Source organism: Sphaeramia orbicularis, chromosome 20 (assembly GCF_902148855.1).
Source record: "Sphaeramia orbicularis chromosome 20, fSphaOr1.1, whole genome shotgun sequence".
NCBI classification, from domain to species: Eukaryota; Metazoa; Chordata; class Actinopteri; order Kurtiformes; family Apogonidae; genus Sphaeramia; species Sphaeramia orbicularis.
The window spans coordinates 12287719-12313268 of NC_043976.1; the positions used below are offsets into that span (position 1 = coordinate 12287719).

The following is a 25550-nucleotide window of genomic DNA, read 5'->3' on the forward strand; positions in this document are numbered from 1 at the left end:
AATGTAAAGTACAGAGCATAATTTTATAATAAATGGTGATAAATCACTTAAGAAAGATTAAATGGAGAAAAAAAAAATTTTTGGAACTGCCACAAAAGTAGCGCTGGGTCTTCATGGGTTAAAGAAAGACAATCGTTATCCAAATTATGTAGACATATGAGGTTGTGTTTTTGGAAACTCACATAGAGAAGGGTCTGTAGTGATCGTGTGTGTGTGCGTGTGTGTGTGTGTAGAGCTGAGCTCTGCCGCTATAACTGCAATGGCCTTATTATTATTATTATTCACCAGTTAAGGAGGCCACACGTGTTGAACTGGGCCTTGGATCATAACCCACTCATCGTAGAAGCGTCCTGTTGAGCTGTGAGTTTGCTAATGTGGAATTTTGGACCAGTTTAGCCTCCGTGCTAGCGCTAGCATGCCAAGTTTGCCAAATTGTAAGTTAAACTGACTGTAGATGTGAGTGAAATGGTGTAAATGTAACTGCATCAGATTGAATAACTCTGATAAATAGATGAGCTCACTGATTTCAGTGAATTTACCCTTGGAATAAATAAAGTTATCTTATCTTATCATGTTTCAGGACTTTATGATATTATCAGTTAACCCATAAAGACCCAAACATCCATCACCAACCAAGACCATCTACTGATCTAAACTGTTTAATACATGTCATAATTGGTGTAAAATGTAGTTCTTCATCTTTTCATGGTCATCAGATATGACCCATTTGGACGCTCAGAGGCTCCGTAGTGAACACGGAACACCGTCATCTTCTCCAACATTGATTCACCAGTCAAACGCATGGAGTGTGATCAGTGCCAGTGGATGGACACACTGGGCTTATGTTCAGTTAATGACAGCTTGAACTGAAAAAGACACTGTTTATTCAGTTTGATAAATATATATATATATATATATATATATATATATATATATATATATATATATATATATTAGTAGTAGTTGTAGTATTCTACGGAGCCCGGGAGGGGACATGCAAAAAATAAAAAATTATTGCGTTATAACGCAAAAACTATTGCGATATAACGCAAAAGTATTGCGTTATAACGCAATAGTTTTGCATTATAACGCAATCATATATGCTCTCTCTTGATTGAGGTCCGTACATAATACATTGTAATCCAGTTCGGGTCCGACCGTGCCAGGTCTGACACGCCCCCCTGTCCTGTGTAGTATGACCATAACTCTTTAATTATTAGTCCGATCGGAAAAATTCCAACGGTTTTTGAATTAAATTCCTATTTGCCCAGCTTCACGTCTGTGTGCAGCTTCATGGATACAGATGTATGTGCGCCAAGTGTGAATGATCTGCGCATGAGAAGGAGGATGTGCGCATTGTATTAAGATCCTTTACACTCCTGAGCCTCAGATGGTCCACCTGGACTGGTTTTCTTATTTTGATCATAAAAAGGTCGGAAAATATGCTTTGAGTCGTTTTGTCAATTTTGCAGAACACTTCGAACGTTCAATATTGCAATGACTATTTGTTTAATACTGTAATAACAATTTAAAATGACAAAAAACACAAAAACGGAATTAGTTTTTTTTTTTTTAGTTTTAGCAGAAAAACACTGAAATTAGACATGGATACACCATTTGAAAGTTAAATATGAACTTTAAAAGTATAAAAAGTGTTTAAAACAAGCTGTGTGAGTATTTGCCTTTTATTGTGCAAAAACAGGGTAAAAATCCAAACTCTACACACACCACACACACACACACACACACACACACACACACACACACACACACACACACACACAGGGCATTTGTCCGTTCTGTGTCTGCAGAGTGCCTTCATGTTCGTGGTTCTGCAGAAACAGTTGTGTCAGTTCACAGCTCTGATCCAGGCAGTGCTCCTATGGCACAGTTTGCACATGGAAAATAGTCTGTTGAAACGAAAAGTCCGTCCTCCCGTGGATGTGTTGAATGTCTGTGGTGTTTGGACTGATCATCATCAGGCTCTTCCTCCATCCTTCATCTGTGTGTGGACAGTCTTCAGTCTCTTGCTCTCATCACCAGAGCCTTTGCGCATCACCGTGACTTCTCTCTCTTCATCCTTGAATGTAACTACCGGTGGACACATGGAAAAATAACACACATAGAACAATGTATTAGACAAACAAAACAAGGTCAAATTGTACTATTGAAGAAAAAAAGTCACCGAACATCAGCGTATGCGCTCTTATTTTGGAGAGCGTCATGCGCACTTTTACACACAGAAAGTCCAACATACTCCGAACTAACACATACTCTACACGGTTCGTGTCATATCAGTACCTGGACTCTTGTATGTTTTGTCTGTCTTGTGTGTCATTTCCTGTTTTATTTGTTAATCCTCCTCTTGTGTCATGTCTGGTGTCTTTGCTTCCCTCTCCCTGATTGTTTCACCTGTGTTGATTACCTGTCTCCGCCCTGATTTGTTCCACCTGTGTCTCATTGTCTTCCCTCCCTTCTGTGTATATAAGCCCTGTGTTTTCCCCTGTCCTGTGCCAGTTCGTATTCCTTCCTAGTGTTGTGATACCTACCAGCGATTCTCTGAACCTGTTCGTCTGCCTGTCTGTTCGTTCCTGACCCGGTTTGTTTCCTGAGCCTGCCTGATCCCTGTCTGTACCTCTGCCTGATTCTGCCTCACTGGTTTCGACCTTTTGCCTGGACTCTCGGTTAGTACTGTGTCTTTCCCCCATGTACCGTTGCCTGTTTTTTGGACCCTCTGTGTATGACCTGGTTTGTCCCCTGACTCTTCTCTGCTTATTCTAGTCGGGTTCCCCTCGTGTGCTCCCGACCCGGGCAGAGAGATTCCCTTGCTGGTTTCAGACGTCGTGACGAATTCACACAGTCTAACCTGCGAAGACTCCTTAAGGAAACCTTTTTGTGAACTGTTAATTCTGTCCGTGTTTAATAAACACCCTTTAACTTTATTCCTGTTTGTTGGTTGTGCATTTGGGTCCAAGTCTTGTGTCTCTGGTTCTAACAGTTCGTACTTTATTCTATAAAACCACGATGTAGTATAAGCGTCAGTTTACACATATACTAAAGTGAAACAAGTAAAAACTCCATAGAAAAAAGCAGACAGTGCTTCAGTCATGTAGAAAATCCACTAAATGGAACTGGGTGAACTTTACCTTTCTTCTTCAGATGTTGCTCCATCAGTCGCTCCTTCGGTCACAAATCCATCCGTAAACCTCCAGGGGGGTCATGGGACTTGGGATATCCGTCTTGCCTACATTTTCCAAAACTAGATCTAATCCGTTATCCACTCTGTTATGCGCTCCGGTTCTTCGCTCCGTGAATCCGCTCTGCTGTGTGCGTCCCCAGTCACCGAATGGCTTATTTTGCGTCTTCTAGGACAGGTGCCCGTGAAATTTTCGCACTGACCCGAGAATGTCCATAAAGCACAGAGTCTCAGGTTTCAGAAACCGTTGGAATTTTTCTGATCGGACAAATAATGACAGAGTTACGGTCATCTGAACTACACATGCATAGGGCACAGGACTGCAGGTACAGGTGTGTCTGACCTGACGACCTGTCCGATCCCGAATGCAGATCCCAATGCAAAAACTATTGCGTTATAACGCAATACTTTTGCATTATAACGCAAAAACTATTGCATTATAACGCAATACTTTTGCGTTTAAACGCAATACTTTTGCATTATAACGCAAAAACTATTGCATTATAACGCAATACTTTGAACTATTGCGTTATAACGCAATAAATTTTTTTCTCTTCATGTCCCCTCCCGGGCTCCGTAGTATTCTGAGAAGAAGTCAGAATTCTGAAACTCCGAATGTGGAGGGTTTTTTTTTTTCTTTTTTTTTCTCAGAATTCTGACTTTAATCTCAGAATTCTGTTTTTAAACTCAGAATTCTGTTTTTGTTTTTTTTGTGTTTTTTTCTAAGAATTCTGATTTTAATATCAGAATTCTGGAATTTTTCTCACAATTCTGCCTTTTTTATCAGAATTCTGACTTTTATTTGAGAATTCTGTCTTTTCTTTCTCATAATGATATTAAGGAATACGTGTTTGACCCTAGTTTATTGTATTTTTTTTTTCCAGTGGCTCTAATTCTCTTTCGTACTTTCTGATATTGGGTTTTAAACACGTTTCTTTACTTCAAAAATTAAATGCATGGACATTTGATTAACTCTGTGAAAAAAAAAGATAATAATAATCACATTGTTTTTTTCATGCCTGAGGGAGAATAAATACACTCAAGAAAACAATCTTGCCAAAGGGTTCTCATAAGTCATGCATGAAAGGGTTAAATTAAAAATAATAATGATAAAACAAAACTGAAGGTTAAAGTTTAGAGTTAAAACACTAGTAATTCATATGTACGTGTTTATTTTCCTCTTTTTTAAATGCTCGATCGGGCAGTCTTTAATGATTATTATTGTTCTATTGATGTTCTAAGCTTGGTTAGTGTAGTTCCATATCAGCCCACACAGTGGATGCTCATGCATCATCCCATACACTGACATTCATACCATTACTATCCCTTTGCTGTTCTTGATAAAACTGATCTGCACTAACATGTTGGAGCGTACACCACTTGTTTTTGTTAAACACAAAGGGTTGTTTTGCATGTTATCTCCATGAAATGACTAATAACTAGCATAAGAATATGTTAAAATGTGAGAAAACATCAGATTAGTAGCATTAAAAAAAATTTTATTTCATTGTTTTCACATCACTTTCTTGCGGAAGAGGATTAGGGCCACTGGACAATAAAAAAAGGTGTAATACACATATATGTATATCTATATATATTATAATATATTATATATATATATATATATAATGTGTATGTATTTATGTATGTATGTATATATATTTTATTATTAGTAGTATTCTGAGAAGAAAGTCAGAATTCTGAAACTCCGAATATGGAGGGTTTTTTTTTTTTCTGTTTTTTTTTTTTTTTTTTTCAGAATTCTGACTTTAATCTCAGAATTCTGTTTTTAAACTCAGAATTCTGTTTTTGTTTTTTTTTTCTTTTTTTAAGAATTCTGATTTTAATATCAGATTCTGGAATTTTTCTCACAATTCTGCCTTTTTATCAGAATTCTGACTTTTATTTGAGAATTCTGACTTTTCTTTCTCATAATGATATTAAGGAATACGTGTTTGACCCTAGTTTATTGTATTCATTTTTCCAGTGGCTCTAATTCTCTTTCGTACTTTCTGATATTGGGTTTTAAACACGTTTCTTTACTTCAAAAATTAAATGCATGGACATTTGATTAACTCTGTGAAAAAAAAGATAATAATAATAATCACATTGTTTTTTTTCATGCCTGAGGGGAATAAATACACTCAAGAAAAAAAATCTTGCCAAAGGGTTCTCATAAGTCATGCATGAAAGGGTTAAATTAAAAATAATAATAATGATAATCAAAAACAAAACAAAACTGAAGGTTAAAGTTTAGAGTTAAAACACTAGTAATTCATATGTACGTGTTTATTTTCCACTTTTTGAAATGCTCGATCGGGCAGTCTTTAATGATTATTATTGTTCTATTGATGTTCTAAGCCCAGACCCCTCCTCCGCTGTTGTGTGCCTTCCATCGGCAGACACAGTGACATTTAGAAGCCCCCCCCTGCACAATGAAGATTATGGCTGATGTCAGTCTGAGTTTGCAGAAGAATGTCTCTGACATGATTTTAAACAGAACTTAGGGTTCAGTACGGAGTGTGAGATTGACATGATAACAATAAACTCTAGTTACTGTCCAACAAACCCTGGCAAAAACATAACCTCCTTGGCGGAGGTAACATACAATAATGTTAAAATGATTTGAATTCAGCTTCCCCGTGTAGACCAGTATGATCTAAAGTGGATCAGAACCAGCCAAATAAGAACAGAATAACCTATAGATAAGAACTATACAGTTTTTTTTTTATTTTTAGTGTAAAAAAAAAAAAAAGTCAGATTACATGAAAATGTAAAGATTTGCAAACGAACCGTTGACACAAAAGGCGAATAATGGCAAGAAAGACACTAATAATGTTGAAATGATTTGAATTCAGGTTCCACATATATGATGGGGATCCGAATCAATCAATGGCTTACTCTGAGCTTTTATCAACCTGTGCAGGATCAGACCATTTAAATGTAAGAAAATACAGGATTATCCCCCAAAATGGCTAAATACAGAGTCCAATGTTCTCCTGAATGATGATAAATCACTTAATAGAGGTTAAGACATGGAGAAAATTGCTTTGGGAACGGGCGCAACAGCGCCACCGTCTCTCTCTCTACCGGCCCGGGCTGCAAGCAAGATGGCTGCGCTCGGGCTTTTAGTCACCTGACCTGATGTCAAGGCAACGGACCGGAAGTGCTGGTTTCGAGGAGAAAAAATCCATTTTTTTTTCCACATAAAACGCTTCTGGAAGAAATTTAAAGTGGTGTATGACGCGTACTATCTGGCCCTGGACCGACTTTCGGCATTTTCTGGGAAGTGACACCGTGAGTGAAAAACACAGTCAGAAAGACTACGATATAAACTCTGTTTCCGGGGCGTGGAATTCTAAACGGCGCATGCGCACTTTTCCCATACACTAGCATTCTACAAATCCGAGGGGCGGAGTCACAAGCGTTCTACACGGGTTCGCGTCCCAGAGCGTTCCACCCAGGGCTACCACACTTTTGCTGACTTTCACTGTGCAACATGGCGGACGGCGTATGGAGCTGTTTTCCGGTCCCGGAGCGGCCCCAAACCCCTGAAATGGTTGACTGCAAATGATGCGCTTTCTCAGGTAAGCTAACCTTAGTCCACATGTGCTTGTCAGCAGCTTTAATGGACTGCTTTTGCTCAAACCGGTGCTGTTGCTCTGAACTCTGTCAGCTGAGCTAATGCGCTAATTAGCGTCTGGGCCTTTGTTCTAATGGAGCCGGAGGTGTGTGTGTCTTTCTGTGTGTGTGTGTGTAGTGTGTGTGTTTGTTTGCTTGTGTGTGTGTGTGTGTGTGTGTGTGTGTGTATGCAGAGCTGAGCTCTGCCGCTATAACTGCAATGGCCTTATTATTATTATTATTATTATTATTATTATTATTATTATTCACCAGTTAAAGGAGGCCACACGTGTTGAACTGGGCCTTGGATCATAACCCCACTCATCCTAGAAGCGTCCTGTTGAGCTGTGTGTTTGCTAATGTGGAATTTTGGACCAGTTTAGCCTCCGTGCTAGCGCTAGCATGCAAGTTTGCCAAATTGTAAGTTAAACTGACTGTGGATGTGAGTGAAATGGTATCGAGTTATATTTGTGCCAGTTTCTTGAGCGAGCAATGATAGATTCTGAGCACACAATTAGAGATTTTGAGCACATAAAATATATTTGCGAGCACATCAATTATATTTCAAAAAGAAATTATACTTGAGCAAACAAAAATTGATATTGTTCTCCATAAATGCGTTTGCATGTCAGTTTTACTCATAATGTTCTCTCACAAATTCTTTCCATGGCGCACAAACAGAGCGCTGCGCTCACTCACTTTCCCCTTCCCTCTGTCGCTCAACCTCCCTCTCCCTGCGCGCTCAGGTTGTCGCGTCCGCACGCTCAACTTGACACACACGTTACAATTGTGCCACAAAACTAACCAATCGGAGAGCTTGCGGAAGTACACTCTGATTGGCTGTTCGCTCTCCAATTAGCTCGCTAGTTACATTTACCCGAAAAAAAAGCGCTCGATGAGACAGACATGGACCGGAAGAGGAGGAATTGATTCTACACAAACTTCGGTCAGTATTTATTATTATTATGATTATTGTCTCATGTCATACCACTACTTTGGTTAGTTTTTGTACAATAGTGCCGTAACATTAGGGCTGCGTTGTCTGGGTTTACATTATATCTGTTTACTTTCAGACGTTAGCTATTGCGTGATTGACGAATACTTTTCTCTGTCTTGGGCACCATTAGATAATGTCAGGTGAACAACAACAACCACATGTAAGTAGTTTGTGTTGCCTTGTTTTAAACAGTGTGTTACAAACATGTGGAAAGTTCAGTGTATGCGTTAGTTTGGTAACCATTGTAAGTTTGCGAACTAGCCGTTAGCCATTTTGGTCGGTGTTTTGATGATGACGCCTTTGTCTAGTCTACCCCTTTTATCAGTTTCAGATAAAATTCATTTAGCTAGCTGGCAAAATAGCCAGCCTAAACTGGCAGCTAACACCATTAGCCGTGATTTAAGGCCAGTTGCCGGTCTCATGTCTAATTACTTTGAACAGGAAACATGTTAACGGTACAATCCTGAATTGATTTAGGGTCATGGTACAGTTGAGTCAGCAGCCAGAAACCTAGTGTCTATTCTACTCGACACTTTGGCCCCAACGGCTCAACAGGCCCACAAGGCAGGAGACAGAGCAGGCCGCCCCAGCCCCTAGAAATGTAACTGTGCAGCAAGAATGACAAGGTTTGTTGTTCAAGCCACACAATGTCATTCTCATTTGCACTGGCAAAAAAAAAAAAATTTCGTGTCAGATCCAAGTCATTACTACTAGATGTGTAAATTCAAATGTGCAGTTTGAATCACACTCAGACAGCAGTTTGGTTGTGATTACATTGGGAAAAACATATATACATGTTAGTTACAATTTTAATGCAACACTTACTAAACTCACATTTATATTTTAATCCACAGATCTTTTCCAGGATATTTTAAGTCAGGCTTTAATCGTGGTAAAAAGAGGTGTTTGGCTGCCACCAAACATCTTCTGAAGAAAACCAGTAAGACAGTTGCTCTCAATTTTTATCTGCTGCCAAAAAATACGTCCCACACAACCGTTGCCAGTAGAGGAGCTTGAACTCCTTCAGGCGGGCATGGGAGACAAATCGTGAGCCTTCCTGAAGATGGTGACCACACAGAGGTACAGCTGTCAATCCAGTTGTTTAACTTATCATTAAAGCTAGTTATTGTACTTTATCTTAAGTTGTGTGCACTGTCACCTCTGTCTCTCTCTCACTCTCACTCAAAGATCTCAAGGCTCCTGGCTGACACATTTAAAAAAAATGGAGGGTCTGTATGGAGGATGGCTTCTGCATAAGGCTACAGGTTTGTAAGATAAACATTGTTTCACATTTTCATATTTACTGATTATCATATCCCACTTTCCCATTTTGGCATCTGTAAACCCTTATGGGCATTGATTACTTGCTGTAAGCAGTAAAGATGTCTGACTGACAAAATGTTTTGTTTTTTTTTCTTACAAATGGTGATTTTAAACTTTTGTTTTATTTCTTTTTATCAATTAAGGTGGGAGTGGTCGACGAAAACTCACTGTCATTCCACCAGAGGCAGAGGGATATACTACCAAAGCTCTGCAAGCTGTGTCAGCGGGCGGCAAAGCCATTTTTTACATAGTACCGCTTCAAGAGACATTGGACACTTCTCCTCTTCCTCCTGACTCACAGCACTTCTCAAAATGCCAAAGAAGACATGTTACCAGTGTAATGAACGGATGCCTTTGCACATGCTTGCGGTGCACATTAAGACATGCAAGGGGAAACTGTTTGATGATGATGATGGTGATGATGAGGTGAGGGCAAATAGTTTTTTGTTTTTTAAACTTTTTTTAAAAATTTATAATTAGATTGAATTTACTGCTCTGTAAATTTGCAGTCATCTGATGGCGTATGTATTGTGGAGAACAAGTGTAAGGTAAATATAGCATATAATCAAAATCCTTAGATCATTTTGGTTTGCTTTGCACCAGCTTTTTTTTTTTTTTTTTTTAATTAAAAAACCTTTTTTTTTAAAATTCAGGTGGTTTGTCCAATTGCACCAAAGAATTCCCAGATGATGAGGATCACGGTCCATGCTAGTCTATGTGGAAGAGAGGTAATCTGCTTTGTCCTGCTGTTTGTATAATAAACATTTTTCATAGATGAAGTCTTATTTGGTCTGAATGACCTGAACAATGTCTATGTATACTGTATGTACAGTGTTTAGTGTTTGAGACTATTGTTTCCTGTACAGCTTTGACTGTACAGTGACTTCTGCACCAAATGACAATAGTCCCAAGTACAGCTGCTCAAACTCCAGTATCCAACCAAAAGGTATGCTGTATTAAGATGTCTTTGCATGTTTATTTTTAATAGTGCCTAAATGTTTTGCACCGTCATTACACACGTCAACATGTTCTCAGTTACACGAGAGCTAGCAATCACATACTTTCAAATTATTTTGGTGTATATAAATTTGTTTGGGTATTTGGGACGATCTCAATATTTCTTCTGTTGTCTTCTAAGTGTGGAGGATGTACTGCTCTTCCTTACACACCAAATTGACACCACAACAGAATTTAAACTGTGTGTGGACAGAGAAGACCTTCTTGATAGGGGCATTCTCCAATGGAAAAGGAAGAAAACTGCATCTCCTGCAAGTGCTCTGAAGGGTGGTCTATATAGGAGAGGCAGGCATTGATACAGGAGCAACTTAGAAAAGAGTTTCTGACTGGTAAGTTGCTCATGTAACTGTTTTGTTATATGAAACAAAAACAATAAATCATCTAAAGCTGTGTATTGCTTTTTTGCCAAAGAAATGATTTCAGGTATAGAAAACCGATTCTTCGAAGGAGCTGGGAACCAGGGTAAAAATCCCAAGTACTCTTTGTCAGACCTTGATAATGAGAATTTCAGGTAGGTAATTTTTTTTTTTTTTTTTTACAAATTTGTGTATGTGATCTTTCTGTTTTTCTTTTTATAATGAGACTTTGTCTACCTTGCTCACAGAACTATTGGCGAAATAATGGCAGTCAGCCTTGCACAAGGTGGCCCACCTCCTGCTTTTTTGAAAGAGTGGTGCTACAACTTCCTCTGCACAGGAGAGATTGACTTTCACTCTCTGTCTAAGGAGGATGTGGCTGATCTAGAATCCTGTCTACTCATCAGCAGAGTGAGTGCTCTTTGGCATTGTCAAATATGAATTATTTCTCCAATGTGTTAATAACTATTGTATTATTTGTTGCATCTCTACATTGCACATTTCAGGTCGAAAATTCCACAGATGTCCAGTCTCTGATGATGTATGCTGATGAAATTGTCAGCTGTGGATACACAAGCCAGATCAAACTGGACAGCAAGGAAAGCATAATTCGGTAAGTGTTTTTAAAACCAATAACATTTCGTTTGAATTTTAAGTAATTTTGACAACACCTTAACACATTTCTCACAGTAATACATACAAATTGATATATGTATTGATGTATGAAGAAAATAAACAAAAGCAAAAATATTATCAATTTAAACATTTTTCATTGAAAAAAACTTCTCAAACCAGTATTGATTTTGTCTTTCCTGTGCTTTTCTTCAGAGCAATTATCCTACATTCTACAACAAGATTGATTCCAATGCTACAGCAACTGAGAAAGGGCATGGGACTGTATGGCCTGGTGGACCAGATGGCCTCAAACCCTGCAGCTTGCCACTCCTTGTTTGTTCCTGGGAAGATTACCAAAGTAAAAATTTTAACTGCCACTTATTTTGTTCTTGCATACACTATTGTTGTTCTGTATTGCAATCTCTATTTTGTATGTCATTAATAGTCTGTGTGCAGCATGGTGGTGCAGTGATTAGCACTGTCGCCTCACAGCAAGAAGGTTCCAGGTTTAAATTGACCGTAGGTGTGACTATGAGAGCCAATGGTTGTCTGTCTATATGTGTTGGCCCTGCCATGGATTGGTGACCCGTCCAGGGTGAACCCCACCTCTCGCCCGAAAGCCGCTGGGATAGGCTCCTGCCCCCCCACAACCCTTAACAGGAATTAGCGGAAGAAAATGGATGGATGAATGGATGAATAGTCTGAGTTTGTACACTTTAAGATGTTAAGCCAAATCTGAATTCACTCTCTTTATAGCCTGATGCTGATTTCATAATGAACTGCCAGCCACATTACAGTGAAAGGGGGTCATCTAAGGAAAGAGCTGAGAGGAAGATTATCAACTTCCTCCAAGATTTCTTAGAAGAGCTTGAAATGCCAGGTATGATGTACTGTATAGTATACACATAACATCATTTAATGTATCAAACACATAAATGTTATTGGATTTTAATTTTTTTTTTTTTTAAACTGAGTTTAAACTGTTTCTTAAAGTCATGTTATTTAAAAAAATAATCACAGATGGGGAGACAGACAGTGCAGCTGATGACACAGAACCTCTTGCAGTGCCACATGTGCTCCAGTGGATGACAGGGCAATCCCACATCCCCATCCTGCCTGATGAAAAGAGACATTTCAAAATAACATGCAACTTTGACCATGAATGCAGGGAAAGGCTTGAGACCACTTGGTTTGCTACCCAACAGTGAGCGCATGCACGCAGACTGTGACTTTTCCAATACAGCATCTTAGCACTTACACTGAGTTTAGAAGAATCATGAGTGAAGCAGTGCAATATGGTGGTGGATTCCACAGAGTTTAACAGTTCTAGCTTTACTCAAACAAAAAGTTATTAATATGCCAATGGCTGTTTGTTTTGTTATTCATTTATTTGTTCATTTTTTCCCAATACTTCATACAGGATTTTTAATGTGCACTTGTTGGAAAACCTCTTGAATGTCTGTAAAACAAAGTTCCAGTTATGTTTTTACTGATGTTGTAATGTCAGACACCTTGTGCAAGAACTGCATGTATAAGTCACAACCATGTGACTGAGAATGTCCCAGAGGATCAACAGTTCTCTGAAGTTCCTCCAGGGCTTCATCATCCAGTGGGCATTCCATTTCAGGAACCACAACTGCTCCATTAGAGCCCTCTTGCAGTATGACACTCTCCCAGTCGATGTCTGGGTCTTGAAGTTCCTACAGATCCAGAAAACACAAAACAAAAGCAATGAGTCAAGACTGAAAATATTGTACTGCTGTGTGTATTGTTTATGAAAATAAACTGTTCCATAAAAGTGTATCTATGTATAAGTTTATCTACTTTACATAAATTAAAAATTACTGGTTAATGAACTGTTGCCAAGGATTTTACACGTCATGTGCCTGTCACTTACTGCAACCAACAAAGGCATTATGGTTTGTTAGTGAAAATTATCTGCATCATCTACACCAGGGGTGGTCAACCATGTGCCATGGAGGGCCATGTGTATGCAGGTTTTCCTTCCAACCAAACACTTTAACAGGTTAATTCACAGATTAACACTTCTGTGGCTGGTGGTGTGTTGATCAGTGGAATCACCTGTTACAGTGTTTGGAAGGAAAACCTGCATACACATGGCCCTCCATGGCACATGGTTGCCCACCCTGAACTACAAAAATCATGACAAGCTCATAATTAGGTATAACCACATTGTCAGTGAGGAGATTTGCCAGTGACAAGATCGGTATCAGCATGCCACCCACTATTACAACTTTTTTTTTTGTGTTTTATGTCTTATGTGAACTATTCTTTTGTAATGATGTACCTCAAGTCTTTCCCCTTCATCCAGATCTTGTAGATGTCCCATACACCACAGCTGTTCGGGAGTGAGACCTCCTTCTGTCCGTAGAGTATGATTATCCCATCCTCTGATGAAGGTGTCAAGGTCGGCCTGGAGTCGAGGGACAAAGATGTAGTGCACACCAAAGAGGTGTACCACATCAGAGATATCAAGCAGACCATCTTCCTCTAGAGAATGCAGGACATCATGGTACTTGCAAGTAACTGCAACCCAGACGTCACGCCAAAGTCGCTCTATTCTAGAACGAAGTTTGAATCAGTCAACTTCAATTTATGCTTTCATTGAACAACAAAACTGCAACTACAACAATAATGAGGCATTCAAAAATTGCAAGACTTATAAACAACTAACCTCTGGTTGTGTACGCTCTTTCCAGAGATGAAGCTTGCTCTTCCTGTTCCCCTTGTGGCAAACATGTAGCGTGCGATGTCTACATTTTCGACACCCTGATCCCCTCTTACCCTGAGATGAAAATGCATTTTTATGATAATGAATTTAACAATCTAACAAGGTTTACTTTAAGAGATTAAATGAAAGCTCTTGTTGAACATGCAACTAGTGTTAAATATCATATTTAACAACAGTCATTTATCCATATGTTTGTTTTGGCAGAATACCTGGATGGTAAGCCATGGAGCTGGGTTGATCTCATGAAGAATGAGAATGCAGTTGCTGCTTTATTTGTTGCAGCATTCAAGTACATGATCTGCAATTAAAACATGGGAAATTTTACATCCGCTTTCAGCTATTCCATCAGACTTATGGTTTACATCTTGTAGCGTGGTATCATACCATAAAAAAATATAGGTAGACCCTACATCTTAGCACAGCCACTCAAATAAATTTGATCTGAAATGCACACCTACACATTCAGCTGCATCTGAATTGATAACCTTTCAATTTAAGTTAATAGGGACTACCTACAACTGAAATTTGAGATAGTGTACTGCAAAATGTAATACTTGTGTACTTTCTGCTAGAAATATGCAAGATATATTTGTAAGAAATGTAGCTTGATTGATTACAGCCTACTTAGATTGTTTAAAGACAATCATTGCTCACCTAAGATGCTTTATATTTGAAAAGTATAAACAAATGTGAGAATGATAATTTGATCTTAACAGGAATTCCATTAAGATTTCTACTGGCCAATGCAACTTAAATGCCAAAATAATAAGCAACAGGTATTTGGTCCAATGCAGTGCCTCTCAATCCTGGTCCTGGAGTACCCCTGCCTTTCTTGTTTTAGATGGTTCCCTGCTTCAGCACATCCAAATCAAATGAACAGCTGTTCATTAATCTCAGCAGAGTCCTGATAAACATGCAGGACGGGTACATCAGGGCCAGGATTGAGAAACACTGGTGTAATACATTTCTACACTGTGTTCAAGGCAAGGCAAGTTCATTTGTATCGCACATTTCAACAACAAGGCGATTCAAAGTGCTTTACATAATATTAAAAACATCAAGACAGCGTGCAAAAAAAAATCCCCAAAAACCCTACAGTGATAAAAGAACTGCATTAAGCAGTGGATTATAATCGTATTTTAGGCCTAGGTTAGCCATGTCCCTGTGTGGACATTGACATTTTCATACAAAATGCATTTTTTGTTCTAATTAGAATTTAAATACAAGCTAAATTAGTCCGATAATGTGGAAGATCTCCTTGAATAATATTTGTTTAATGTTTTTTCACAAAGTTCAATTATCTCCTTAAAATCTTTCAAATTACATCTACATCTCTGGCCTCCTGAAAAATTCCAGAATTTATAAAATGCAAATGTTTCATTTCAGAAAAAAGGCAGTCAATTTGTGAAATTGCACACACATCATTCTGCACAGTTTAGCTGGAACATACTGCTGTAGGAACAAGAACACATTAATTACCTTCCTTGAATAATTACCTTTCTTGAGTAGCCATCTACTCCACCGAAGACCACAATATTGTACCTGTTAAAGTAGGGAAAGAAAACAGAATATAACTATGACTGTTTGTATGATATGCATATGGCATGCTAGTTACTTCCAACATTCAGTATGTAGATAATTGCATAAACAGGCTGTTTTACTCTACCTTATGAGTTTGTGATTGGTGTCAATGTGGACCAGAGATAGAGGGCCTCGCACAGCATAACTTCTTCGTACAACACATCCTAGTGCCACGATCCGGGAGAAGATCCCTGCAGCATCAACACAATGCATGGAGGCCATCATTCTCCACCACTGAACGCGGAGACCCATTGAAACCAAATGTCCTTGAACCATTGACATTGATTTAAACCCTGGCAGGACTACATGCCACATTATTACTTTAGCTACCTCTGCAACATTATATATGTGAAATGGAAGCTAGTAACGTTACTTTTACCCCTTCTGGCAACATAGCATTTGAGTTTTAGCACATGCTTGAGAACATTGTTCTTATTTCAATCAATACCAGACTTTTCAGAATGTTACTGAACATTTCAGTACATATGTATTGAATATAATCACACACACAAATGATGGTTGTCTAATTGCAGGGAACATGAAACAGTAAACTAAGTTATGATGGTTTACTAAAGGGACATATCCTTCAATCAGCCATTATTATTAAACATGATAAATGTAAGCTTTTAGGAGAAAAAGAAGCTCCGTTTTAGACGTCGTGGCAAGGATGCCGCCATAAAAGTTTTTTTTTTTTTTTTTTTCTTTTTACTCCGTAAATAAGATGTCACCTGATAAATTAAAACGATATTGTAGTCATCACTTTTTCAACCCAAGTGTTGACTGTCACCTCTCATTCAGGAAATCGCTGAAAAAAAAAAACAAACAAAAAACTTCAAAGCACAAATTGTGAGATGAAGTAACGGGACGATGAGGAAAACTAGAAGCACTTGGAGAGCGCAGACCTCAGCCAAGGCTGATCAGTGGGCCCCCCCGTGGGCCCCCCACCCCCGATCACCCCCAAAAGTTAATCATTTCTTCCTTATCCCATTTCCAACAAACCCGGAAAATTTCATCAAAATCTGTCCGTAACTTTTTGAGTTATGTTGCACACTAACGGACAGACAGACAAACAAACCCTGGCAAAAACATAACCTCCTTGGCGGAGGTAATAATTACGGATTTGGGAATAATAACACCTGTGGATTATAACGTTTTTAATCTGAATTTTGAGCCTGACTGAACGCTGTGGAAAACGTGGAGTCAGGCAAGAAATATTTCAGTGGATTTTTCAGCTGTGATGAGCTCTGGCTGAGGAGTCAGACGGTGTCTGCTGCTATGGACTGATGTGAGCTTTAGGTGAATACTTAGAGGTCCGGGTGGTAGAGGTTGTGGTTTGTTTTGAATTTCTGACAGTCATGGCTGTTGCATTGTTTAAGAAAGCTCACATCATATTATTCTTGTGCTGCAGTTGAAGTCTGTAGATTGATGTGTGTCGGCTCGTTTCCGCGCTGCTAGCCGGTGCTGCTAGCAGCAGCAGCAGTGGATTTCAACGGGCTGTTAGCTCGTGGCTTTAAACACTGTAAAACGTATTTTTACATCCATAGGAAAGACAATAGCGGTCTCCTCCTTGTCTTCTTATCCTGTGCTTTGTATGTCTCATCCTATCACTGTTTTAATCGTTCCCTGTCTAGATATCTTTTATTATTTTTCCTGTAAATGCATTGTACTGTATGGGCGCAGCTGAGCGACCAACCTCAAGACGTCACATGCTAGGGTCAGGAAATATGAGCGTCCTTGCTACGAACGCATAAACTGAACTTTCCAAATGTTTGTAACACACTGTTTAAAACAAAGGCAACACAAACTACTTACATGTGGTTGTTGTTGTTCACCTGACATTATCTAATGGTGCCCAAGACAGAGAAAAGTATTCATCAGTCAAGCAATAGCTAACGTCTGAAAATAAACAGATATAATGTAAACCCACTCAACGCAGCCCTAATGTTACGGCACTATTGTACAAAAACTAACCAAAGTAGTGGTATGACATGAGACAATAATCATAATAACAATAAATACTGACCGAAGTTTGTGTAGACTCAATTCCTCCTCTTCCGGTCCATGTCTGTCTCATCGAGCCCTTTTTTTCGGGTAAATGTAACTAGCGAGCTAATTGGAGAGCGAACAGCCAATCAGAGTGTACTTCCGCAAGCTCTCCGATTGGTTAGTTTTGTGGCACAATTGTAACGTGTGTGTCAAGTTGAGCGTGCGGACGCGACAACCTGAGCGCGTAGGGAGAGGGAGGTTGAGCGAGAGAGGGAAGGGGAAAGTGAGTGAGCGCAGCGCTCTGTTTGTGCGCCATGGAAGGAATTTGTGAGAGAACATTATGAGTAAAACTGACATGCAAACGCATTTATGGAGCACAATATCAATTTTTATTTGCTCAAGCATAATTTCTTTTTGAAATATAATTGATGTGCTCGCAAAATATATTTTTATGTGCTCAAAATCTCTAATTGTGTGCTCAGAATCTATCATTGCTCGCTCAAGAAACTGGCACAAATATAATTCCATAAAATGGTGTAAATGTAACTGCGTCAGATTGAATAACTCTGATAAATAGATGAGCTCACTGATTTCAGTGAATTTACCTTTGGAATAAATAAAGTTATCTTATCATGTTTCAGGACTTTATGATATTGTCAGTTAACCCATAAAGACCCAAACATCCACACCAACCAAGACCTCTACTGATCTAAACTGTTTCATACATGTCAATAATTGGTGTAAAATGTAGTTCTTCATCTTTTCATGGTCATCAGATATGACCCATTTGGACGCTCAGAGGCTCTGTAGTGAACACGGAAACACCGTCATCTTCTCCAACATTGATTCACCAGTCAAACGCATGGAGTGTGATCAGTGCCAGTGGATGGACACACTGGGCTTATGTTCAGTTAATGACAGCTTGAACTGAAAAAGACACTGTTTATTCAGTTTGATCTGTTTCTGATAGAAGAACCATCAACTGTAATCTGAGCTTTAATGAACATCTACATGATCAGACAATTCAGTATAGGAAACTATCTGATTTATAGCGATAAAATACAAAGTACAGAAGATAATTTAAATAAATGGAGATAAATCACTTAAGAAAGGTTAGATAGAAAGAAAATTAATTTGTGAGCTGACACTAAAGTAGTGCTGGACCTTTATGGGTTAATGGACACTGTTCTTTGCTTGTGATGTTCATTGTTTGGTTTAATATTCTTCATCTTATCATTTCAGATGGGCCATGCTGACTCTCATCAGTGTTGTGTCACAGTGGTCTGGTTCGGTCCATGACTCCTGAGTCTGTGAGACCTCTGGAATCTGTCAGCGCCGATCACAAGGTGAGCCACACAGCCAACATCAGTTTATGATCAAATGAAAAGCTTTCAATTTTTGTGACTTAGTCCACTTTAAAACAACACAATTTATGCTGAAAATTAAAAAAGTAAATAAGTAATAATAATCTGTTGCCTGTTTATATTCAGAGCTTGATTAAAATATGGGAAAGTATTTCTAATTTCAGAGGAAGTCATGAGGAAGTTCTTCACTGATGTCATGTCTTCCTCGGCGTCTGTGTCATTTTCAGATTCCTGCCCAGCTCCGGCCTTCAGCTGAACCCAACCGGGGGTCCTTTGCTGTGCGTGGTCACCGTGTGTGTGTGTTTGTGTGTGCGGCTGCGCCTTTGGTCCACACTGGTCCTTCTACCGTGACGCCGGCCTCCTCCCTCCTTAAACGGGGGGGGGGGGGGGGGGACTTTTGCCACGGCCGCCCCCTCCCCTCCTCCCTGAATGGATCCATACCAGGTGGTAACAGTCAGTGGAACTGTGGGTTGTCGCTCTTGATTTTCTTGTTCACAGGTTAAAACAAGCACAAACTGTGTCTTTCCATAACCGCTCAATAAACACCTTGTTTACTGAACCACTCTGCGCCCAGCCGTCCTTATTTCAGTCCGTCAGCTCTAACGTGTATGAAATGAACTGGATCCAGCTCTGAAGTGAAGGGATGCTGTAGCATTAATGGACCACAGGGGGTCACCCTAGGCACGTGTTCTGTCCACAGGAGGAGCCCACTGTGTACAACGGAGCTGAAAGGAAAAGATGGAAGACGCTCAAAGGCAGGATTTAACCCTTTCATGCATACTGGTCACTCCAGTGGACAGTTCTTCTCCAGCTGTTCTCTTGTATATTCATGGTTTGGTTGGTGTAGTTCCATATCACCCAGTGGATGCTCATGCATCATCCCATACACTGACATTCATACCATTACTATCACTTTGCTGTTCTTGATAAAACTGATCTGCACTAACATGTTGGAGCGTAAACCACTTGTTTTTGTTAGACACAAAGGGTTGTTTTCATGTTATCTCCACGAAATGACTAATAACTAGCATAAGAATGTTAAAATGTGAGAAAACATCAGATTAGCAGCATTAAAAAATTTTTATTTCATTGTTTTCATATCACTTTCTTACGGAAGAGGATTAGGGCCACTGGAAAATTAAAAAAGGTGTAATATATATATTATATATTAATAAAAATATATATGTATATATTATATAATATATTATATATATATATATATAGTATATATATATTATTATTATTATTATTCTGAGAGGAAAGTCAGAATTCTGACTTTAATATCCGTGTGGATTTTTTTTTTTTTTTTTTTCCAGAATTCTGACTTTAATGTCAGAATTCTTACTGTTCTTTCAGAATTCTGACTTTTATCTCAGAATTCTGTTTTTAAACTCAGAATCCCTTTTTTTTTTTTTTTTTTTTTTTTTTTTTTTTTTTTTTAAGAATTCTGATTTTAATATCAGAATTCTCAAATTTTTCTCACAATTCTTCCTTTTTATCAGAATTCTCTCTGTAATTTGAGAATTCTGACTTTCTTTCTCATAATGATATTAAGGAATACGTGTTTGACCCTTGTTTATTGTATTTTTTTCTTCCAGTGTCTCTAATTCTCTTCCGTACTTTCTGATATTGGGTTTTAAACACACGTTTCTTTACTTCAAAAATTAAATGCATGGACATTTGATTAACTCTGTGGAAAAAAAGATAATAATAATAATAACTAGAAGCACTCGGAGAGCGCAGACCTCCGCCAAGGCTGATCAGTGCCCCCCCCCCCCCCCCCTTATCCCATTTCCTACAAACCCTGACAATTTCATCAAAATCTGTCCATAACTTTTTGAGTAATGTTGCACACTAACGGACAGACAAACAATCAGACAGACAGGCAAACAAACCCTGGCAAAAACATAACCTCCTTGGCGGTAATCACATTGTTTTTTTCATGCCTGAGGGGAATAAATACACTCAAGAAAAAAAATCTTGCCAAAGGGTGTTTTGTTGTGTGTGTGTGTGTGTGTGTTTGTGTGTGTGTGTGTGTGTGTGGTGTGTGTGTGTGTGTGTGTGTGTGTGTGTGAGAAAACGGAAAAAGGCATCTGTCAGTGTTGGAGGGGTCCTTAAACGTCACATCCAAAGACGCTGGGAGCAGCTTGTTGAGTTCTGAGCAGCTCAGAGAGGCAGAAACCCGCGGTCAATCTCCTTCTAACCAAGCATAGACCTTCACTGTTCTTCACGATCTGAAAAAGTGCCGTTAATTCCGTTCAGCATGAGGAGCGGAGTGTGCGCACTGGCACTTGTGCGCCTTTTACTCACTTTACCTGCAGGCAGTGGATCACCTTTTCAGTATAACATGTTCCAGGGAAATGCATATTCTGGCACCGAGACACGACAAAGAAATAAGTACGTAAAGGGGATTTTTATTGTTTTTATGTCACTATTTATTCATTTTTATGGTTTCTTTGTTCCCTTGACTCATTTACGCCTGAATATTTTCTGTGCGTAAATTAAAGCTGAGAAGCCGTTCATGGTGTTGGTGCGTCGGAGCTTTTGTGTGTGTGTGTGTGTGTGTGTGTGAGCAGATGTAAAGTGGTGTTTTTCTGCAGAAACTGGTGTGCATATGTGGTGCACAAAAATGTGAGCTGCTCCGTCGTTGGAGGCACGGAGAGCTTCGTGCAACCGGAGGGTTTACCGTGTCCACCGGAGCGTCCAGACTGTGCGCAACAAGTGATGTAAGTTCCAAACACTGGGTGGAGAACATACAGGATTAGCGTTGGATAATATATTTAAATATATCAGCCTTTATTCATTCAATCTGAACTCATGAGGTGATAAAATTATACTAATATGATGAAAACTACTGTAAATTAACCGCATTCATTAACCCTTTGATGCATGAATCATGAGAACCTTAGTCAAGATTTTTTTTTTTCTTGAGTGTTTTTATTCCTCTTTAGGCATGAAAAACCAATGTGAGTGAATTTTTTTTAATGAACCTATTTTTTATGGAGTTACAAAATGTCCACTCAGATGGACGCCATGTGTTTAATTTTGAATCAAAGAAACATGTATTTGAAACGCAATATCAGAAAGTGATAAACTGTGTGAAACCTATGAAATAAAAACATTTTAATGCAGCTAATCTGATGTTTTCTCACATTTTAACATACTCTAAGACTTGTTATTACTCACCTCAGGGAGATTATATGCAACAAAAAAAACAACTACTTTTTGTTTAAGAAAACTGTTAATTACAGCAAACGAGCAATTGATTTACACTCAATCATGTCACTGCAGATCAGGTTTATCAAGAACAGCAAAGTTACAGTAATGGTATGAATGTCAGTGTATGGGATGATGCATAAGCGTCCACTGTGTTGGCTGATATGGAACTAAAACAACAAAACCCATGAATATCAAGAGAACAGCTGAAGAAGAACTGTCCACTGTAGTGACCAGTAGGCATGAAAGGGTTAAGACAGATGTAAGCGAGAACTGGGACGATGATGATGATGACTGGAAAACTTCATTCTTACTTTATTTTCCACTGAGCAACAGGTACTTTGATTCAACCATATCGTTACTTTTCACAAAGTTTATGCAGTGTTTTGTGTAAGAAAATATTGGCACACACTGTCTTAGTCTATAAAACACAGAAGTTTGAGATCTACTATTAACCCATAAAGACCCAGGGTCACTTTTATGGCAGTTCCTAAATTAAATGTATCCATTTTAACCTTTCTGAAGTGATTTCACCATTTTCTTTTAATATTATGCTCTGTACTTAGCTTTGTCCTATATTTTTTTCCTATATTTGTCCTATATTTTATGTGCTGATCATGTACAGGGTGGGGAAGCAAAATTTACAATGAACATTTAGTTGTTTTTTCTCAGCAGGCACTACGTCAATTGTTTTGAAACCAAACATATATTGATTTCATAATCATACCTAACACTATTATCCATACCTTTTCAGAAACTTTTGCCCATATGAGTAATCAGGAAAGCAAACGTCAAAGAGTGTGTGATTTGCTGAATGCACTCGTCACATCAAAGGAGATTTCAAAAATAGTTGGAGTGTCCATAAAGACTGTTTATAATGGAAAGAAGAGAATGACTATGAGCAAACTATTACGAGAAAGTCTGGAAGATACTATTAAAGAAGAATGGGAGAAGTTATCACCTGAATATTTGAGGAACACTTGCACAAGTTTCAGGAAGTGTGTGAAGGCAGTTATTGAGAAAGAAGGAGGACACATAGAATAAAACATTTTCTATTATGTACATTTTCTTGTGGCAAATAAATTCTCATGACTTTCAATAAACTAATTGGTCATACACTGTCTTTCAATCCCTGCCTCAAAATATTGTATTTTGCTTCCCCACCCTGTAGGGCAGGGTCACCAACCCTGGTCCTCCAGAGTCACTATCCAGCATGTTTTAGATCAGGGGTGTCAAACTCATTTTAGTTCAGTTCCACATTCAGCTAAATCTGATCTGCAGTGGGCCGAACCAGTAAAATAATAACATAATAATATATAAATTATGTCAACTCCACACTTTTCTCTGTTTTAGAGCGAAAAAAGTTAATTTACATTATGAAAAGGTTTACATCTACAAACTATCCTTTCAAAAGATGTGAATAACATGAACAAACTGATAAAATAAGTGTCATTTTAACACTATTCTGCCTCAGTTTATCATTTACACATGTACATTAGAGCTTACAGATCACAGTGGATCTACAAATACACAAAACAGTAACAGGCAGAATCTTTTTAAAGTGGACTTACTTCTCTTGACACATTTCAGGTTATTCACATTTTTTGCAAAATTATACTTTTAGTGTAAATATATGAAAATATTTACATTTACAAAGAGAAACATTTGAAGTTGACATTATTTGTATGTTATTATGATAATATTTGACTGGTCTGACCCACTTCAGATTGAATTGGTCTGAATGTGGAACCTGAACTAAAAGGATCGTTAATATCTTAGTGCAATTTTTTGCATTTCACAAATTCATCCCAAGGGCCGGACTGGACCCTTTGGGGGGCCAGATTTGGCCCCTGGGCCGCATGTTTGACACCTGTGTTTTAGATGTATCCCTCTTCCAACACACTTGATTCAATTTAACTTTATTTACAAAGCACATTTCATGCACAAGACAGACTCAGTGTGCTTCACAACAGGTATATAATAAAAAACAAAACAAACAAAAAACACAGGGCTTTACAGAATTAGTTGGATTTGAAAACAAACAACAGTCAAATAAACAGTAGAAGAAGGGAATGGATTAATGTCCTGGGCATCCCCCATCGTTAGACCCCCTTAGATTCAAATGATAAGCCTCTCATCAAGCTCTGCAGAAGCCTGATAATGACCGTCAGGTGTGTTGGAAGAGGGAACATCTGAAACATGTGGGGTAGTCGCTCTGGAGGACCAGGGTTAGTGACCCCTGATGTAGATGTTCAGATACACTCAGATTAAAGCTCAGGGTTATTATGTCAAAAACTGAAGGACAAGGGAGTTTTTCAGTAAATATCCTCCTGAGACCCAAGAAAGTAAATTTTTTGGCTTTTTTACATTAAATAATTGTCCTGGTTGGAGAAAGCATAACTCAGCAGTTTTTCAGATACAATTTTTTTTTTTAATTTTATTTTTTATGGAATGTCCTTTGCAGTGGACAGGATTTTTTTTTTGCTGAGTAAAACTGTGGAACTCTCGTCCCCTATGGAGGACAAAAATGCACTGCTGGGTCTCAGGAGGATATAACATTAACTGAACATAAACCAAGTGTGTCCATCCACTGTCACTGATCCAACTCCATGGGTTTTACTGATGAACGTAGGTTCACTACGGAGCCTTATCTGATTCGGAGTCATATCTGATTTTACACCAATTATGCACATGTATTGATAGGATTAATGGATCAGCAGGTATTAAACAGTTTATATCAGTAAATGATTTTGGTCACCAGTGGATGTTTGGGTCTTTATGGGTTAATTTGACAATATGAGCACTGTTGAAAAGAAAACATATAATTTCTTTCCTCATGATAGTATAACATGTTATTACACAGTGTCTGTTAATTTGCAAATGCATTATTTTTTATAATTGTGATGGTGTTTATTTTATAGTTACATGGATGGTAGAGGTTTATATTATTGGCACTAACAGCTGCAGAATAGGGATGTAACGATTACCGGTATAACGATAAACCGTAGTAAAACTGCAGACGGTTAATATTACTGTTTAAATTCTAATTATCATGATAACCGTGTTTGATTACTACACTTTTCCAGAGAAAACACCCATGTAAAGATATGATTTTATGTCAAATATTTGAGTATAGTTTTAAATTATTACAATTTTGATTTTCTATACCTAATATTTAGAACCAGTTTTCACTTTTAAAGTCTTTGAAAAGGTTCGTTAAGCATCTGTGTGTTATTTATGCAATAAATTATATACATTTTTCAAATCAGACTTTTTTTGTGTGTGTGTATTCTGTCCTTTTATGTTTTTATAGTAGGTTAAAGTGAAAAAATAATAGACAGATGATATAAATGAAGTTGTGCTGAAAAAACAGATCCCAAACATGGGTATAGTAAACATTTGTTTATATAGTATATAAAGGCAAAATCAAAAGGACTGAAAAACGGACAAAATAGACTCAGACCACTAAGGGTTAATATTTGAATGTTTCTGCAACAGAAGGTACATTGTGCCAATTATTTTTTTT

General features: G+C 38.3%; 2 protein-coding genes across 3 annotated transcripts in view; one reads left to right on the forward strand and one right to left on the reverse strand.

Moving 5' to 3' along the window:
* The window catches only part of smchd1 (structural maintenance of chromosomes flexible hinge domain containing 1), a 204794-nt gene that overhangs the window by 79934 nt on the left and 99310 nt on the right, over window positions 1-25550 (forward strand). The gene's annotated exons all lie outside the window — the stretch shown is intronic.
* LOC115411200 (uncharacterized) lies at window positions 12535-17507 on the reverse strand. The gene is made up of 8 exons (XM_030123186.1): window positions 17482-17507; window positions 17271-17300; window positions 15544-15649; window positions 15374-15419; window positions 14087-14175; window positions 13821-13931; window positions 13434-13707; window positions 12535-12825 (listed from the first exon to the last, which is right to left on the reverse strand). Exons 5-8 carry the CDS (start codon window positions 14170-14172, stop codon window positions 12604-12606), a joined length of 693 nt encoding a protein of 230 aa, XP_029979046.1. The 5' UTR covers window positions 14173-14175; window positions 15374-15419; window positions 15544-15649; window positions 17271-17300; window positions 17482-17507; the 3' UTR covers window positions 12535-12603.

What these genes read in the sequence shown, in the direction of transcription:
- LOC115411200 (XM_030123186.1), bottom strand. Translation starts at nt 14,172, where the DNA reads ATGTACTTGAATGCTGCAACAAATAAAGCAGCAACTGCATTCTCATTC. An exon ending in AAGAGCGTACACAACCAGAG is followed by an intron (nt 13,708 to 13,820) that starts GTTAGTTGTTTA and finishes ACTTCGTTCTAG; the next exon opens with AATAGAGCGACTTTGGCGTG. An exon ending in ATGAAGGGGAAAGACTTGAG is followed by an intron (nt 12,826 to 13,433) that starts GTACATCATTAC and finishes CTGGATCTGTAG; the next exon opens with GAACTTCAAGACCCAGACAT.